This window comes from Scyliorhinus canicula, chromosome 5, assembly GCF_902713615.1.
Source record: "Scyliorhinus canicula chromosome 5, sScyCan1.1, whole genome shotgun sequence".
NCBI classification, from domain to species: domain Eukaryota; kingdom Metazoa; phylum Chordata; class Chondrichthyes; order Carcharhiniformes; family Scyliorhinidae; genus Scyliorhinus; species Scyliorhinus canicula.
Genome location: NC_052150.1, coordinates 199,306,448 through 199,325,047, shown reverse-complemented (window position 1 = coordinate 199,325,047; position 18,600 = coordinate 199,306,448). Strand labels below are relative to the sequence as shown.

Sequence of the window (18,600 nt, the reverse complement as noted above, 5' to 3'; positions counted from 1 at the left end):
AATAAAAATATTTATTTTTTTAAAATCTGTCTTAAATTGGTGACCCCTTACTCTGAGATTATGCCCTCTGCTCCTAGACTCTCCCACAAGAGGGAACATCCTCTCAGCATCGACCCTGTCAAACTCCCTAAGAATCTTATTTGTCTCAATAAGTTTGCGTCTCAATCTTCTAAACTCCAGTGAGTACAAGCCTGGGCTACTTACCTCTCCTCATAACAATATCCCGCCATACCCAGGATCAACTTGGTGAACCTTCTCTGGACCGCCTCCAATGCCAGTATATCTTTCCATAGATAAGGGATCAAAACTATTCACAGTATTCCAGGTGTGATCTAACTAATAGTGCCTTGTATCGTTTCAGGAGAACTTCCCTATTTTTGCACTCCATTCCCTTTGTAATAAAGGCCAACATTCCATTTGCCTTCCCAGTTACCTGCTGAAATAAAGGTCAAGAAATAATCCAGATACTCCAGGCTGAGCAGCTTGACCTCCACTGTAGGCTAAGTATTAGAGGACATATCTTGTATGGGCAAACCCAATAGGTATTATTTAGATTTCTGTAGTGTCTTTCGCCCAGGAGATTGTTCCACAAGGATGGAAGAGTGCTTCTGAAATAGATCAAAATTTGTAAAAATAGAGGAGAGAAAGGAATTCTGCCCTTGTAGAGGAAGAAAAAAGTTAAAATGTAACATGGATTAACCTAGAGCAGCGATGGGTAACGTAGGCTAGTGAGTGGGCCCGATGAGTGGCCCTTTTTTTATCTGTGGACCGCAGGATTGAAATCGGGCATGTTCACAAATTATGATCCTTGAATAAGATTGAATACATTTAAGACACATTGAATATTTCATAATGAATGAGAGAAAAGGCTTAACCATTCATATATAAATGGAACTGTCATCAACTTCAAGTGGCAAAGGGCAGCATGGTAACCTAGTGCAGTGTTCTTCAAACTTTTTTTCTGGGGACCCATTTTTACCAACCGGCCAACCTTCGCGACACACGCCGGCTGGCCTTCGAGACCCACGCCGGCCAACCTGAGCGACCCACGCAGGCCAACCTGAGCGACCCACGCCGTCCAACCTGAGCGACCCATCATTTCCTGTCCTTGTTTGCTGCTGACAAAAATGGAGGAAATGGTTTTGGGTCCCTTTAGGCCTTGTACACGCTCCTCCAATGGAACCTGTTGGATGAAGGTGAAGCTTTCCGGTGTCGGAAAGTATGGAGTCTCCATCTGTCCAAAGTTCTGCATTTTTTTCCCTGTAAAATGTTATCAAATAATCCCCCCCCCCCAAACTTGTAAAACTAAAATAAAAAATTAAATGAATGAAATGAATTTTAAAAAATGAGTAAAATAAATGAAAGAAATAAATATTAAATGAATAAAATAAATGAATAAAATCCCCCCGAACTTGTAAAACAAAAAGCTGCGAGCGTTTAAAAAAAATAGCGGTGCGGGAGGGGCCGGACTCACAGAGAGAGGGGGGGAACCTGGCACTGGAATGGGCACCCCGGGGGGAGGGCACACACAGGGTGGGAGACAGGGCACACTGGGGATGGGGGGAAGTGAGGGCAGGATGGGGATGGGGGGGGGGGAAGAGAGGGCAGGATGGGGATGGGGGGGAGAAGAGAGGGCAGGATGGGGATGGGGGAAGAGAGGGCAGGATGGGGATGGGGGAGAGGGCAGGATGGGGATGGGGGGGAGAGGGCGGGATGGAAGTGGGGGGAACAGGGCACACTGGAGAGGGGGCACACTGGGGATGGGGGGTAGAGGGCAGGATGGTTGTGGAGGGGTGAGGGCAGGATGGGGGGGTGAGAGGGGGCACACTGGGTGGGGGGCGAGGGCAGGATGGGGGTGGGGCAGAGGGCAGGATGGGGGTGGGGGGGGAGAGGGTAGGATGGGGGTGGGGCAGAGGGCAGGATGGGGTGGGGGGAGAGGGCAGGATGAGGGTGGGGGGGAAGGGCAGGATGGGGGTGGGAGAGGGCAGGATGGGGGGGGGCGAGAGGGGGCAGGATGGGGGGGCGAGAGGGGGCACAAGGGGGGAGAGGGGGCACACTGGGGAGGGAGGGCACACTGGGGAGGGAGGGCACACGGGGTGGGGGGATGGCACACTGGGGGTAGGGGAACACTGGGGGTGGGCACACTGGGGGTGGAGGGAGGGGACACTGGGGCTGGGGGGGGGGTCCTTAATTCCACCCAGGCCGTGCGGCTGATCCGGGCAGAGAGGAGGGAGCAGCCCCGCCGAGAGGCCGGTGTGTTTGGGGCGGGGGTGGGGGAGCAGCGGGGCCGTCTGTCACTTGGCAGCGCGGCCCTGGGATGAGGCGCCCCCGGGCCCGGGACAAACCGAACACAATTCAGCACCGAGGCTTCGCATCACCACAAACTGCAGGCAGCTTACCCGCTCCAAACCCAGCCTCATACAGCCCACTGCAGGGTCACCGCTTCAAACAAACCCCGCCAACAGTGCGCATCCGGGGAGGGAGGGAGAGACCCTCACACAGACTACCACCAAATAAAATAGCAGCCGCACTGCGCATGCGTGCCGTTGATTGTGCGCGCATGCGCAATGTGGCCAAATATGTTTTTACATGTTCGCTTGCAGCCAGTGTTATTAAAAGCCGGCTGCTACGCGGGGATTTGCGCGATCGGGAGCTCCGCAACCCTCCCGACACCCGCACGCGACCCACTCATGGGTCACGCCCCCGAGTTTGAAGAACACTGGCCTGGTGGTTAGCACAGCTGCCTCACGGCGCCGAGGTCCCTGGTTCGATCCCGGCTCTGGGTCACTGTCCGTGTAGAGTTTGCACATCTCCCCGTGTCTGCGTGGGTTTCGCCCCCACAACCCAAAAATGTGCAGAGTAGGTGGATTGGCCACACTAAATTGCCCCTTAATTGGAAAAAATAATTGGGTAGTCTAAAATTTATATTAAGAAAAACTTCAAGTGGTAAAAACAAAATAAATATTTACTCATGACTCTCACAGTCAGTGTGTGCAATCAGCACGCACATTATTTCACGTGCTGTTGCTTTACGTGCATATTACTTCAGTCATACTGGTAGGAAAAAGCAACACAGATGGAAACTTTTAAAAAATAAATTTAGAGTACCCAATTCATTTTTCCAATTAAGGGGCAATTTAGCGTGGCCAATCCACCTAGCCTGCACATCTTTGGGTTGTGGGAGTGCAGCGAAGGTTTACCAGGCTGATTCCTGCAGTGGCAGGACTGTCATATGAGGAGAGACTAAGTCGGTTGGGATTATATTTATTGGAGTTTAGAAGAGTGCGAGGGGACCTAACAGGATTAGACAGGGTAGATTCCGAAAGAATGTTCCCAATGATGGGGAAGTCCAGAACTAGAAGTGATAGTTAAAACATTTTTTTTAAGAGTACCCAATTCCTTTTTTATCCAATTAAGGGGCAACATAGTAGCACAGTGGTTAGCACCGTTGCGTCACAGCGACAAGGACCTAGGTTTGATTCCCGGCTTGGTTCACTGTGCAGACACCGCACATTCTCCCTGTGTCTGCGTGGGTTTCCTCCCACAAGTCCCGAAAGATGTGCTTGTTAGGTGAATTGGACATTCTGAATTCGCCCTCTGTACCTGAAAAGGCGTCGGAGTGTGGCAACCAGGGGATTTTCACAGTAACTTCATTGCAATATTAAATTAAGCCTACTTGTGACACTAATAAAGATTATTATAATAATTTTAGCGGGGCCATTCCACCTATCCTGCATATGTTTGGGTTGTGGAGGGTCAGACCCACACAGACAGTGGGAGAATGTACAAACTCCACACAGACAGTGAGCCGAGGCTGGGATCAAACCCTGGGTCCTCGGCGGCATGAGGCAGCAATACTGACCACTGGGCCACCGTGCCGCCCCTCAGGAGTCATTCTTTGAGGATAAGGCATAAACCTTTGAGGACTGAGGTGAGGAGAAATTTCTTGACCCAGAGAGTGGTGAATCTGTGGAATTCATGACCACAAAAAGTAGTTGAGACGAAAACATTGTATAATTTCAAGAAGGAATTAGATATAGCTCTTGGAGCTAAAGGGATCAAGTGATGTGGGGGGGAAGGTGGGATCAGGAAATTGAACTTGATGATCAGACATTATCATCATGAACTGTGGAGCAGGCTTGAAGAGCCGAATGGCCTCCTGTTTCTATTTTCTATGTATATCAGCAATTACAGATTCTGAACTGAGTTATTGGGACCAATTCACAGAATCTCATCCTTTTAATGTGCAAATCACAGGTTTGGGTCTTCCCTTAAACTAATTAACTAGTGCAAAGGCAAACAGCCTCCATTTTGAAAGAACATAAACAAAATCACTTGCTTATATTCCTCCTTTGGAAGAATGTTGTGCCATTTGTCCATCAAGCTACTTGTTGCATTTATTTACAGGGAGTTAGACGATTTATTTGTTTTCAAATGACAGGAATCTTAAATTGGATAGTGTACAGTGTCTTAATTCTGTTGTTAAAGTGAGTCTAAATTGTTTAAGTCCAATTGCTGTTGGTAAACACAGGGTGCAGCCGGTTGCTCTTTGGTGAGGGAAGTTTGCAGAATCAAAGCTCTTTGCAAATTGGAGGCTGCAGTGCATAACTTGAGACGGAATGCCTAGGTTTCTTTTATTTTGGGTGTGATTGCTAAATTTGCTAAGTTGAGTGAGAGTCTACATACGTCTGATTCCTGCATCACTAATGCTGCTGTTGCTTCTGAGTGTTTCTCTCCATGTTGCAAATGATTGGCCTTCTTTATCTTTCAGCTACTTTTTGAACACAAACACAGTAACGTATGTAAACTCCCTTCATAATTGAAAAGTACTTTATTTAAACTATGAACTAGCAGTGCAAAAATAAACCAAGTTTAACGAAACTGCACATCATACACGGCCCAAAGACTTTGAAAAACAAATAAAGCGTTGAAACACTTTTTAAAATACTTGTGATCAAAACTCGAGTGCCATACAATCTGTGTGCTGCACCAGACATCAGTGAACTTCATCGTGAATGCAAAACACATCTCTGCTGGGAATCACAACATAGAACTCCTGCAAAATGGGTCAGCCCTCTGTGTCGATTCCTTAACTGTCTGGTGTCTGTGTAGATTCCTTAACTGTCTGGTTTTCCTGGTGGTTTCAATTTGTAGTGCAGTTAACAATTGATTCCACTTATCGGGGAAGGGGAGGGGGGGTGCAGCAACACAGTGGCGCAGTGGTTTGCACTGATGCCTCACAGCGCCAAGGACCCGGTTCGATGCCAGCTCTGGGTCACTCTCCATGTGGAGTTCGCACATTCTGCGTGGGTCTCACCCCTACAACCCAAAAAGATGTCCAAGGTAGGTGAATTGGCCACACTAAATTGCCCCTTAATTGGAAACAAATAATTAGGTACTCAAAACAATTGATTCCACTTTCAGCTCTTCGTAAAATGAATTACGCGCAGTGCCTGCAGACCTTCAAATTAAATTGCCACATTTGTATCATGAGTGGTAACAACTTTGTGCCAATCATTTTTTGCAGTGGTTTTTCAATGTATTGTTAGTTGAAATGAAATGAAAATGAAAATCGCTTATTGTCACGAGTAGGCTTCAATGAAGTTACTGTGAAAAGCCCCTAGTCGCCACATTCCGGCGCCTGTCCTGGGAGGCTGGTACGGGAATCGAACCGTGCTGCTGACCTGCTGAGTCTGCTTTAAAAGCCAGCGATTTAGCCCAGTGAGCTAAACCAACCCCTTGCATTACAGACATTGGATTTTGCAGTAAAAATATTAGCCCTGATCTATTTAGATGCTGGCACTTAAAATGAATCCCACAATTGCCAATTGTAGGACCATGCTTTGATCAAAGTCCATTGAGTCAGTTCTAAAAAGGAGAACCAATCATTAGGGCGAAGGGGATTAAAAGCTATGAGGGGAAAGCGGGATTATGCTGTTGAGTTGCATGATCAGCCATGGTGGAGCAGGCTCGAAGGGCTAAATGGCCTCCTCCAGCTCTTATATTCTATGTTTCTATGTTCATGCCATTTTGTAACCTTTGTAACCTTTGTTACAGAAGGCATAGAATCTCTGTGGATATAGCTGAGGAATCGCAAAGGTAAAATGAACCTGATGGGAGTTATGTACAGGCTCCCTGGCAGTAGTCAGGATGTGGGGCAGAAAGTAAATCAGGAGATAGAAAAGGCATGTAAAAAAAGGCAATATTACAATAATCATGGGGGACTTCAATATGCAGGTGGACTGGGAAAATCAGGTTGGTAGTGGATCCCAAGAAATGGAACTTGTGGAATGTCTAAGAGATGGTTTTTTGGAGCAGCTTGTGCCAGAGCCTACTAGGGAACAGGCAATTTTGGATTTGGTGAAGTGTAATGAGGCAGACTTGTTGGGACTGTTTCGCACAGGGCTAAATCGCTGGCTTTTAAAGCAGACCCAGCAGCATGGTTCGATTCCCGTAACAGCCTCCCCGAACAGGCGCTGGAATGTGGCGACTAGGGGCTTTTCACAGTAACTTCATTGAAGCCTACTCGTGACAATAAGCGATTTTCATTTCATTTTTCATTTCATTTCATTTTCACTTGATTAGGGAACCTAAGGTGAAGGAACCCTTAGGGAGCAGTGACCACAATATGATCGAATTTACCCTGCAGTTTGAGAGGGAGAAGCTGCAATCAGATGTAATGGTATTACGTAAGGGTAACTACAAAGACATGAGGGAGGAGCTGGCCAGAGTGGATTGGAAAAGGAGCCTAGCAGGGAAGACCGTGGAACAGCAAAGGTCGGAGTTTTTGGGGGTTATTAGGGGGGCGCAACAGAAATTCATCCCAAGGAGGAGGAAACATGCTAAGGGGAGGACATGGCATCCATGGCTGACGAGGGATGTCGAGGACAGCATAAAGGCTAAAGAAAAAGTATAGAAAGTGGTGAGAATTAGTCGGAAACCAGAGGATTGGGAAGCCTTTAAAAGCGAGCAGCTGACAACCAAAAAGCAATAAGGGGGGAGAAGATGAAATATGAGTGCAAGCTAGCTAGTAATATAAAGGAAGATAGGAGATTTTTTCAATATATAAAAGGTAAGAGAGGGGCAAAAATAGACATTGGACCTCTAGAAAATGTGGCTGGAGAAGTAATAATAGGAAACAAAGAAATGGCAGATGAACTGAATAGTTACTTTGCATCAGTCTTCACGGTGGGAGACACCATTGGGATGCCAGAGCTCCAGAAGAACCAGGGGACAGAGGTGAGTGCAGTGACCATTACTAAGGAGAAGGTTCTGGGGAAACTGAAAGGTCTGAAGGTGGATAAGTCACCTGGACTACACCCCAAGGTCCTAAAAGAGATAGCTGAGGAAATTGTGGAGGCATTAGTAATGATCATCACTGGAGGCAGGAAGGGTCCCAGAGGACTGGAAGGTGGCTAATGTAACACCACTGTTTAAGAAGGGAGGGAGGCAGAAGATGTGAAATTATAGGCCAGTTACCTTGACTTTGGTCATTGGTAAGACTTTAGAATCTGTTATTAAAGATAAGATCGTGAAGTACTTGGAAATGTATGGTAAAATAGGACTGAGTCAGCATGGCTTTGTCAAAGGGAGGTTGTGTCTGACAAATCTGTTAGAGTTCTTTGAGGAGGTAGCAAGGAAGTTAGACAAAGGAGAACCAGTGGGCGTGATTTATTTAGAATTCCAGAAGGCCTTTGACAAGGTGCCGCATAGGAGACTGTGAAATAAGTTAAGAGCTCATGGTGTTCAGGGTAAGATCATGGCATGGTTAGAGGATTGGCTGACTGGCAAAAGGCAGAGAGTGGGGATAAAGGGGTCTTTTTCAGGATGGCAGCCGGTGACTAGTGGTGTGCCTCAGGGGTCTGTGCTGGGACCACAACTTTTTACAATATACATTAATGATCTGGAAGTAGGTACTGAAGGCACTGTTGCTAAGTTTGCCGATTATACGAAGGTCTGCAGAGGGACAGGTAGTATTGAGGAAGCAAGGGGGCTGCAGAAGGACTTGGACAAGCTAGGAGACTGGGCAATGAAGTGGCAAATGAAATACAATGTGGAAAAGTGTGAGGTTATGCACTTTGAAAGGAGGAATATAGGCATAGACTATTTTCTAAATGGGGAAATGCTTCGGAAAGCAGAAGTACAAAGGGATTTGGGAGTCCTTGATCACGATTCTCTTAAGGTTAATGTGCAGGTTCAGTCGGCAGTTAAGAAGGCAAATGCAATGTTAGCATTCATGTCAAGAGGGCTAGAATACAAGACCAGGGCGGTACTTCTGAGGCTGTATAAGGTTCTGGTCAGACCCCATTTGGAGTATTGTGAGCAGTCTTGGGGCCCCGTATCTAAGGAAGGAGGTGCTGGCCTTGGAAAGTGTTCAGAGGAGGTTCACAAGAATGATCCCTGGAATGAAGAACTTGTCATATGAGGAACGTTTGAGGACTCTGGGTCTGTATTCGTTGGAGTTTAGAAGGATGAGAGGGGATTTTATTGAAACTTACAAGATACTGCAAGGCTTGGATAGAATGGACATGGGAGGATGTATCCACTTGAGGGGAAAAACTAGAATCAGAGGACACCTTCTCAGACTAAAGGGACAATCCTTTAAAACAGAAATCAGGAGGAATTTCTTCAGCCAGAGGGTGGTGAATCTGTGGAACTCTTTGCTGCAGAAGGCTGTGGAGGCCAATTCACTGAGTGTTTTTAAGACAGAGATAGAAAGGTTCTTGATTAATAAGGGGATCAGAAGTTATGGGGAGAAGGCAGGAGAATGGGGATAAGCAAATATCAGCCACGATGGAATGGCGGAGCAGACTCGATGGGCCGAGTGGCCTAATTCTGTTCCTATATCTTATAGTTCTATGGTCCGGAGGCGGTGCAGAGGGGATTCGCCAGGATGTTGCCTCAATGGAACATTTAAGTTATAAAAAGAGATTGGATAGGTTTGGGTTGTTTTTGTTTAAGCAGAGAACACTGAAAGGTGACCTGATCAAGCTGTACAGGATTGTGAGGGGCATGGACAGGGTGGATAGGGAGCAGCTGTTCCCCTTCCAAGCATCTTCCAAGCGATTTTTCACAGCGCTCAGCAAAGTTATACCAACAAAAAGGAAGGACGGTAGAAAGAGGGAAAATTGACCGTGGATATCTAAGGAAATCAGGGAGTGTATCAAATTGAAGGAAAAAGCATACAAAGTGGCAAAGATTAGTGAGAGACAAGAGGACTGTGAAATCTTTAGGGGGCAACACAAAGCTACTAAAACAGCTACAAAGAAGAGTATCATAGATTATCATAGTATTTACAGTGCAGAAGGAGGCCATTCGGCCCATCGAGTCTGCACCAGCTCCTGGAAAGAGCACCCTACCCAAGGTCAACACCTCCACCCTATCCCCATAACCCAGTAACCCCACCCAACACTAAGGGCAATTTTGGACACTAAGGGCAATCTATCATGGCCAATCCACCTAACCACATCTTTGGAGTAAGATAGATTATGAGAGTAAACTTGCTCAGAATATAAAAACAGATAGTACAAATTTCTACAAATATATAAAACAAAAAAGAGTGGCTAAGGTAAATATTGGTCCTTTCGAGGATGAGAAGGGAGATTTAATAATGAGAGATGAGGAAATGGCTGAGGAACTGAACAGGTTTTTTGGGTCGGTCTTCACATTGACTGATGGAAATAAGGCTATGACAGGTGAGGGCCTTGAGATGATTGCTATCATGAAGGAGGTAGTGATGGGCAAGCTAAAGGTAGGGGCTAAAGGTAGACAAGTCTCCTGGCCCTGATGGAATGCATTCTAGAGTGTTAAAAGAGATGGCTAGGGAAATTGCAAATGCACTAGTGATAATTTATCAAAATTCACTAGAATCTGGGGTGGTCCCGGTGGATTGGAAATTGGCAAACACCACTGTTTAAAAAAGGAGGTAGGCAGAAAGCGGGTAATTATAGGCCAGTGAGCTTAACTTCGGTAGTAGGGAAGATGCTGGAATCTATCATCAAGGAAGAAATAGTGAGGCATCTGGATGGAAATTGTCCCATTGGCCAGACGCAGCATGGGTTCATAAAGGGCAGGTCGTGCCTAACTAATTTTTTTGAGGATATTACCAGTGCGGTAGATAATGTGGAGCTAATGGATGTGGTATATCTGGACTTCCAGAAAGCCTTTGAAAAGGTGCCACACAAAAGGTTGCTGCATCAGATAAAGATGCATGGCATTAGTAGCATGGATAGAGGATTGGTTAATTAATAGAGTGCAAAGAGTGGGGATTAATGGGTGTTTCTCTGGTTGGCAATCAGTAGCTAGTGGTGTCCCTCAGGGATCAGTGTTGGGCCCACAATTTTTCACAATTTACATAGATGATTTGGAGTTGGGTACCAAGTGTAATGTGTCAAAGTTTGCAGACGACACTAAGATGAGTGGTAAAGCAAAACGTGCAGAGGATACCGGAAGTCTGCAGAGGAGTTGGATAGATTAAATGAATGGGCTAGGGTCTGGCAGATGGAATACAATGTTGACAAATGTGAGGTTATCCATTTTGGTAGGAATAACAGCAAAAGGGATTATTATTTAAATGATGAAATATTAAAACATGCTGCTGTGCAGAGAGACCTGGGTGTGCTAGTGCATGAGTCGCAAGAAGTTGGTTTACAGGCGCAACAGGTGATTAAGAAGGCAAATGGAATTTTGTCCTTCATTGCTAGAGGGATGGAATTTAAGACTAGGGAGGTTATGCTGCAATTGTATAAAGCGTTAGTGAGGCTACACCTGGAGTATTGTGTTCAGTTTTGGTCTCCTTACCTGAGAAAGGATGTACTGGCGCTGGAGGATGTGCAGAGGAGATTCACTAGGTTAATCCCAGAGCTGAAGGGTTTGGATTATGAGGAGAGGTTGAGTAGACTGGGACTGTACTCGTTGGAATTTAGAAGGATGAGGGTGAATTTTATAGAAACATATAACATTATGAAGGGAATAGATAGGATAGATGCGGGCAGGTTGTTTCCACTGGTGGGTGAAAGCAGAGGAGGACTGGGAGCTAACGTAGCTTGGTTGGAATTGGGAAGAACGGTGAGTGACTTGTTATGTAGAGAATACAGGATAAAATACAGGAAACAGAATTTTGAATGAGCTGACGTTTACAGAGTGTGAAGGATGTAAGGCTGCCGAAAAGAGCATTGGAAAAATTAGGTCTGGAGGTGAAAATGGCATGGATGAGGCTTTGAGCAGAGGTGGACGATATGAAAGTTGAAGAGATGATGTGATTGGAAACTCAGCATGGTATGAAATAAAATGCTGAGATTGTGAACAGTGTGTTTCTTCTATATAAGATCATTTACAATAGATTCAGTAGCAAGTAATTTGTGGCAGGTGCTTGAAGAGGATGGATTGAGTTTTTCCAGTGTTTAATTGGAAGAAATGGCTGACTTAATTTCACTATTCCCGTAGTTGGTAAATTTTACTTGCCGCCATTACATTTTACACTGAGTCCATTGCTGTCTGAGGGGGGTTCAAAGTCATGTACTACAAACTTCCATAGCAACACTGTAGAAGTACTAAATCCGATGAGAATAAATGAGAAACAACACTAATTTCATGCCATAGACCCATTCAAGCTTTAAAGATTTTTTTAAATGGAAGGCTGCTGACTCCATTCAATAACATGCGGTGTGGGTCTCAATAATTTAGCAAGTTTCAGTCCTGACATCCATCCTTCAGTGACAAGTTAGACATTTTGTGCCTTGCTTTGGTAACCCTGCATCTGTTTACCAGAGTTTGGAAGGAGAGTTAGGGTTGGAACTTATTTAGTATAAAGTCTGAATATATTAGGCAAAAGTTTTGACAACACTGAGGAAGTGGAGGAATTGAGAGTGATGCTAGAGAAAAAAGATGAGTGTTATCAGACATGTGGAAAATGATCCCATATCCCAGTCTTGTGGATGCATCTTTGGGTTTGTACTGAGAGAGAACTTCATACCTTTACCACTTTCATCTGTTTGTTGATGCTTTATTTGAGTGTGGAACTAATCTCCCTGTAAGTGAACCTAGGTTTTAAAAGGCTTATGATTCAGAAACAAGGTTGGTTCCAAATTCTTTGGCCAAGTTCACTTGCCTTTTCAGGTATCCCTGAAGAACATTAGCTGCTCTGCCTTGCTTTAACTAATTCACCAATCATGATTTTATATTTAGACAAGCTGAGATGCGCATCCTCTTGCCAGGTGATGAAAGATGGAACTGGAACTACTAACCTTTGCACACTTTGATACACATTTGTTTACAAAGTTACACATTACAATCATACACCTCCTAACCCAACTGCAATTTCAGTCTGTGTCTGTTTATCGGGCACAAGACAACCTCTACTTAATACTAACACTGCTTTTAATTAATTTACAATGAACTACGGGTGCATTATTTAATCCTTTATTTTTGCTCAGTGGTAAATGGTCTTGCATTTCAGGCATGTTCTCAAACTGCTCTGCTCCCACTCTGTAGCATATTGTTGGGAGAGGGCGCCTAATGACAAGCATGCATTGAATTCAAACAAAGTGGCATTTTTCATTGGTTGAGACCTGGTATTGGCAGCAAATCGTGCTAGAATTAGCTGAGCTTTTGAATTATCTGAATGATTTCAAAGAGTGAATTTCCAATGCATTTTCGTGGGAAACATTTTTTGGCATGATTTTGTTTTGAATTAGTAGGCACCTTTTAATAAAGTGGCTTTGAATAAAGCAGAGCAGCCAATAGAGAGTCATGATGAAACCAAGACCTTTCAGACAGATGTTCATGAGTGCCCAATTTCACAATTTGTGATCGCCTTCAGCAATTGGTTTGAAAGCGATGTTCTGTGTTCACCTTTTGGCTTTACGTATACTACAGAGAATTTGCTAATGACCTCTTGCATATTGCAGTGCTTTTGTATAAAAGATTATATTTAAAATACAAGTCTCTCTACTAATGATCACATTGTATGAACATTTCCGTTCTCATGTAATGTTTGGTTGTCTGACTTCCCTTGCACCTCCTTCTAAAATTGGCTACACTTGTTACTTTTGAATATTTGCTGAATATTTCAGAAGTAACCCAACACTTGGTTGGTTTTAGACCTTAATCATTCACCTTTTCACTGTGAATGGCAACTTTAGAACATAAGCTTCATAGTGCCCTGAATTAGTGCACTAAAATATGGAGCTTCTTTTTCACTGCTAACGTTATCCTTAGTTGTAGAGAGAAAACAATATTTTTCATCAGATACGCAAACAGAACAAAAGATTGTTGGCATTCTGAATAAAGTAGCCATACTCTGGTAACAACTAGTCTATAGTGGCACTGATTTTTAAGAAAACATATTGCTCTGATTCATAACAAGCAAGTGACTCTTAAAATTTATTTTCCCCTAGGATTCCAAACTGCCGCCATCAATTCGGCAAACTTTGCTGGAATTATTTGGACAGATTGAACGAGAATTTGAAAATTTGTACATTGAAAATTTGGAATGTGAGTATCAGCTGTGTGTACAGCCGCTACTTGAATGACAACCGTCAAACCAATTTAGCAACTTCATCAAAAAGACCATGGCAGAAATCCCGAACATAGCGACGCATCGACTAATCATGGGGGGGGGGGGGACTTCAACTGTGTACAGGATCCAAAGACGGACAGATCAAACCCCAAAACGGGGAAAACCTCAAACATGGCAAGGGAACTCGGTCACTTTATGGAGCAGATGGGAGCTGTGGACCCCTGGAGGTTTGCCCACCCGGGGGAGAAAGAATTCTCCTTCTTCTCCCCAGTACACAACGTGTTCACCAGAATTGACTTCTTTGTGGTGGGGAAAACGGTGCTTCCAGGAATAGACAAAGTGGAATACTCCGTAATTGTGATATCAGACCACGCCCCACACTACATGGACGTGCGGCTGGAGACGGGAAGGGCCCAGCGCCCCACATGGAGGTTGGACGGTGTCTTACTAGCTGACAAGGCCTTCAGCGAAAGGATAGCGCGGGCCATAGCAGAGTACACGGAGAACAACCAAAACGGGGAGGTATCATCCTCCACGTTCTGGGAAGCGCTTAAGGCCGTACTAAGAGGGGAAATCATTGCCTTCAAAGCGCAAAGAGATAGGGAGGAAAGGGTGGCTGGGCAGAAGCTGGTCGACTCCATACTGGAAGTAGACCGTAAATACTCCGAGGCCCCGACCGTAGAGCTCCTGGCGGAGAGAAAAGAACTACAAAGGAACTTTGACCTGCTCTCCACCAGGAAAGCAGTGCACCAACTCCGCCAGGCGGGCGGAACCCTGTACGAACACGGAGATAAAGCCAGCCGCCTGTTGGCACACCAACTGAGAAAGCAGGCAGCCACCAGAGAAATTGCGCAAATCAGGGGTACCAGAGGCATGTTGGAAACAGAACCAGAGAGGATTAACAAAACCTTCAAGGCCTTCTACCAAGAGCTGTACACCTCGGAGCCCCCAACGGGAAAGGCTGGGATGAACCGGTTCCTTGATGGACTGGACATACCAGTCGTGGGAGAGGGCAGGAAACGGGACCTGAAAGCACCACTAGCACTGGGAGAGATCATGGACAGTATCAGCTCCATGCAGACGGGGAAGGCGCCGAGACCGGACGGATTCCCGGCGGACTTCTACAAACAATTTGCGACAGCGCTGGCCCCGCACCTGCGGGAGATGTTCACAGACTCGCTAGCTCGGGGCACACTGCCACCCACGTTAGCACAGGCCTCAATCTCGCTGATACCTAAGAAAGACAAAGACCCAACGGAATGTGGGTCATACAGACCCATATCTCTGCTGAACGCAGACGCCAAAATACTGGCCAAAATCCTAGCCAAAAGGCTAGAAGACTGTGTACCTGAGATGGTCACAGAGGACCAGACGGGCTTCGTCAAAGGTAGACAGCTCACCTCGAACATCAGGCGCCTGCTGAACGTGATAATGACCCCCTCCGGGGAGAGAACACAAGAGGTGATCGTCTCCCTGGACGCAGAAACGGCCTTCGACAGAGTCGAATGGAAATACCTCATAGAGGTACTGGAGCGGTTCGGGCTTGGAACAGGGTTCACCGCTTGGGTAAAGCTCCTATACAATGCTCCCATGGCGAGTGTACGGCCCAACAATACCAACTCTCAATACTTCCAGCTGCACAGGGGCACCAGACAAGGATGCCCACTGTCCCCGCTGCTGTTCGCACTAGCAATCGAACCGCTAGCAATCGCGCTCAGGGCAGCAAAAAATTGGAGGGGGATCTGAAGGGGAGGCAGAGAGCACAGAGTCTCACTCTATGCAGATGATCTGCTCCTCTACATCTTGGACCCACAAAGCAGCATGGACGGAATCATCGCGCTCCTGAAAGAGTTTGGTGCCATCTCGGGCTACAAACTCAACATGAGCAAAAGCGAGATCTTCCCAGTACACCAGCAAGGGGAGGGGGGGGGGGGGCAGCACTAAAGGGGCTGCTGCTCAAACAAGCCCGACAAAAATTCCGCCACCTGGGGATCCAAATAGCCCATGACTGGAAAGGGATCCACAAATGGAACCTCACCAGCCTGGCGGAGGAAGTAGAAAAGGACCTGCAAAGATGGAACACACTCCCACTCTTCCTCGCGGGGACAGTCCAGACGATCAAAATGAACGTATTGCCCAGGTTCCTCTTCCTGTTTAGACCCATTCTGATCTACATCCCCAAGGCCTTCTTCAAAGTGCTGGACAAACTTATCATGGCGTTCGTATGGGGGGGGGGGGGTAAAAATGCTAGGATCCCAAAGAAGGTCCTACAAAAAACAAAATCCGGGGGGGGGAGCTAGCTCTCCCGAATCTACAATTCTACCACTGGGCGGCAACAGCCGAGCGAGTAAGGGGATGGATCCAGGGGCCAGAAGCCGAGTGGGTGCGTGCGGAGGAGGCCTCCTGCATGGGGACCTCCCTCCGGGCCCTCGCCACGGCAGCACTCCCATCCCCACCCAAAAAACACTCCAACAGCCCAGTGGTGACAGCCACCGGCAGCAATTTGGCCTGACCAAAATGTCGGACAAGGCTCCCATCTGCAACAACCATAGGTTCACACCAGCACTGACTGACGCCACCTTCAAAAGGTGGAGACAGGACGGGGGGATACTGACAATCAGGGACCTATACACGGACGACAGGATCGCAACACTGGACGAACTGACAGAGAAATTCCGGCTAGCTGGGGGGAACGTGCTGCGGTAACTCCAGCTCAAAAACCTCCTACGAAAGGAGACAAGGACGTACCCACAACTGCCACGACAGACACTACTGGAAGACCTACTGGACGCAAGTATCCTAGAGAAAGGGAACTGTAGTGACCTGTATGACCGACTGGTAAAAGTTGGTAAGGGTTAATGTGGACATGACAAATTTCTTTAGTTTCCTGAGGAAGTAAAGGCGCTGTTGTGCTTTCTTGGTGATAGCGTCGACGTGGGTGGACCAGGATAGATTTTTGGTGATGTGCACCCCTAGGAATCTAGGGAATCTAGAACCCCTAGCTTCTTCGAGGTTATGTCCAAAGTGGTGGGGGTGAGGGTGGAGCCATGCCCGATAGTGGCGGTCTTCGGGGTTTCAGACCAGCCAGATCTATTCCTGGGGAGGAGGGCGGACGCCCTTGCCTTTGCCTCCCTGATCGCCCGCCGTAGAATCCTGTTTGGCTGGCGGTCAGTAGCACCGCCCAGAGCTGCAGACTGGTTGTCCGACCTCTCGGAATCTCTCCAAATGGAGAAAATCAAATTCGCCATCCGAGGGTCGGACGACGGCTTCCACAGAACGTGGGAGCCATTCATGCAATTTTTCCGGGACCTGTTTGTGGCCAACGAACAAGAGGAAGAATAGTCGGGTGGCCAAGAATCGGGGGAAAATGGATGGGAATCGGGGGAAGGTTGTGGGGAGGGGGGGGGGGGGGGGGTGTGGCTCCGGGTTTGTTATGGGGGTTTGACGGCTAGCTAAGGCCCAAAATCAAACTGTAAATAAATGCCAATAAACATGTGCCTCGGCCATATTGGGGAATGTAAAATATGTATGCCGGCTAAAGGGGGGAGGCCACAGTTATTATTACGAAGATGCTTACCTGTAAATATATATGTTAATTTTTGCGTGTTCTTTTTTTTTTCTCTCTCTCTAACAATTTGTAATTTGTTCAATATAAAACATGAAAACTGAATTAAAAACATTTATAAAAAAAAAACCAATTTAGCAATTTGTTGCATGAGAAATGACGAATCACAATGTGTCTGCTTACCTTGCAGTGCGAAGAGAAATTGAAACTTTGAATGATCGTTTAACAGCTGAAGGTCAGACTGTGGATGGGGGAGACTTAAGCAAAGGACAGTTGAAGGCAAAAGGTTGAGAAAATTCAGTTTTTAATTCTGTTCATATTAACCATAAATGTGTTGACAATTTAGAGAGTGGTCAAACTTCAATTTACTGTATTTGCAAGTTAATGTTTTATGACTACTTCATGGTGTGCTATGGTTAGAATGTTGCATGTAGTTTGAACAAGCCATTCTAGAAACATGAAAAAGTCCAGTGTAAAATCACTGGGACGACACCAGAGATGGGAGAATATAATTGTGACGAGAGAACAATTCTAATTTTTCAGTTTTTATTTCAAGGAATTTTAAAAATGGTTCTAATATATTTTTGAATTTTAAATTTTGAAAGAATAAATCAATAAAAAGGGGAAATAAATTTAGGATTGGGAGTATAAGATCATAAAAAATAGGAGCAGGAATAGGCTATTCAGTCTATTGAGCCTGAACCATTTGAGAAGATCATGGCTGATCTGATTGTCGTCTCAACAACTCCACTTTCCTGCCTGCCCCCCATGACCCTCGACTCCCTTGTCGATCAAAAATCTGTTTAACTCAACCGTGAATGTATTCAATGACCCAGCCTCCAGTGCTCCCTGTGGAAGAGTCTAAGTGAAAAGGAAGTATTAAGATTTTTTTTAAAAACAAAAGATTATTAAACTGTGGGATAAGTTATAATATAATATGTTGTAGTTAAGTCAATAACTAAGAGAGGAAAAGCTAAGATATTGAGGATGAAGGTAACAAACTGGGGTATGGGAAAGAAATAGTATCAATATGAAACCGAATACTAGCATAACGTGATAGACCAAAATGAGAGCTTCTTGTGCAGAAATAGTTGTATTATATACTATTTACTAGGCTGAATTTTATCCATGAAGTTGTGCGCAGACATAACTTACTTGATTGGAGCATAAATATCATTCATATATGGAATATATCAAACATAAATAGGTATTTAGGGGACATAGCCTTAAATTGAGGGGTAATAGATATAGGTCATACGTCAGAGGTAGGTTTTTTACGCAAAGAGTGGTGAGGCCGCGGAATGCCCTACCTGCAACAGTAGTGAACTCGCCAGCATTGAGGGCATTTAAAAGTTTATTGGATAAGCATATGGATGATAATGGCATAGTGTAGGTTAGATGGCCTTTAGTTTTTGACTTCCCATGTCGGTGCAACATCGTGGGCCGAAGGGCCTGTACTGCGCTGTATGGTTCTATGTTCTATATTTGGTAGGTTAGAACTTGAATATTGCTGAAA

The 18,600-nt window shown here is 45.7% G+C and overlaps 1 protein-coding gene across 4 annotated transcripts in view; it reads left to right on the top strand.

Moving 5' to 3' along the window:
* Positions 1-18,600, top strand: part of wdr37 (WD repeat domain 37) — a 154,609-nt gene that overhangs the window by 52,973 nt on the left and 83,036 nt on the right. For all 4 annotated transcript variants that reach the window (XM_038798323.1, XM_038798322.1, XM_038798325.1 and 1 more), the window contains 2 exons: positions 13,398-13,494; positions 17,275-17,370. In XM_038798323.1, coding sequence (XP_038654251.1) covers positions 13,398-13,494; positions 17,275-17,370 — 193 coding nt within the window. The remainder of the gene's footprint in view (positions 1-13,397; positions 13,495-17,274; positions 17,371-18,600) is intronic.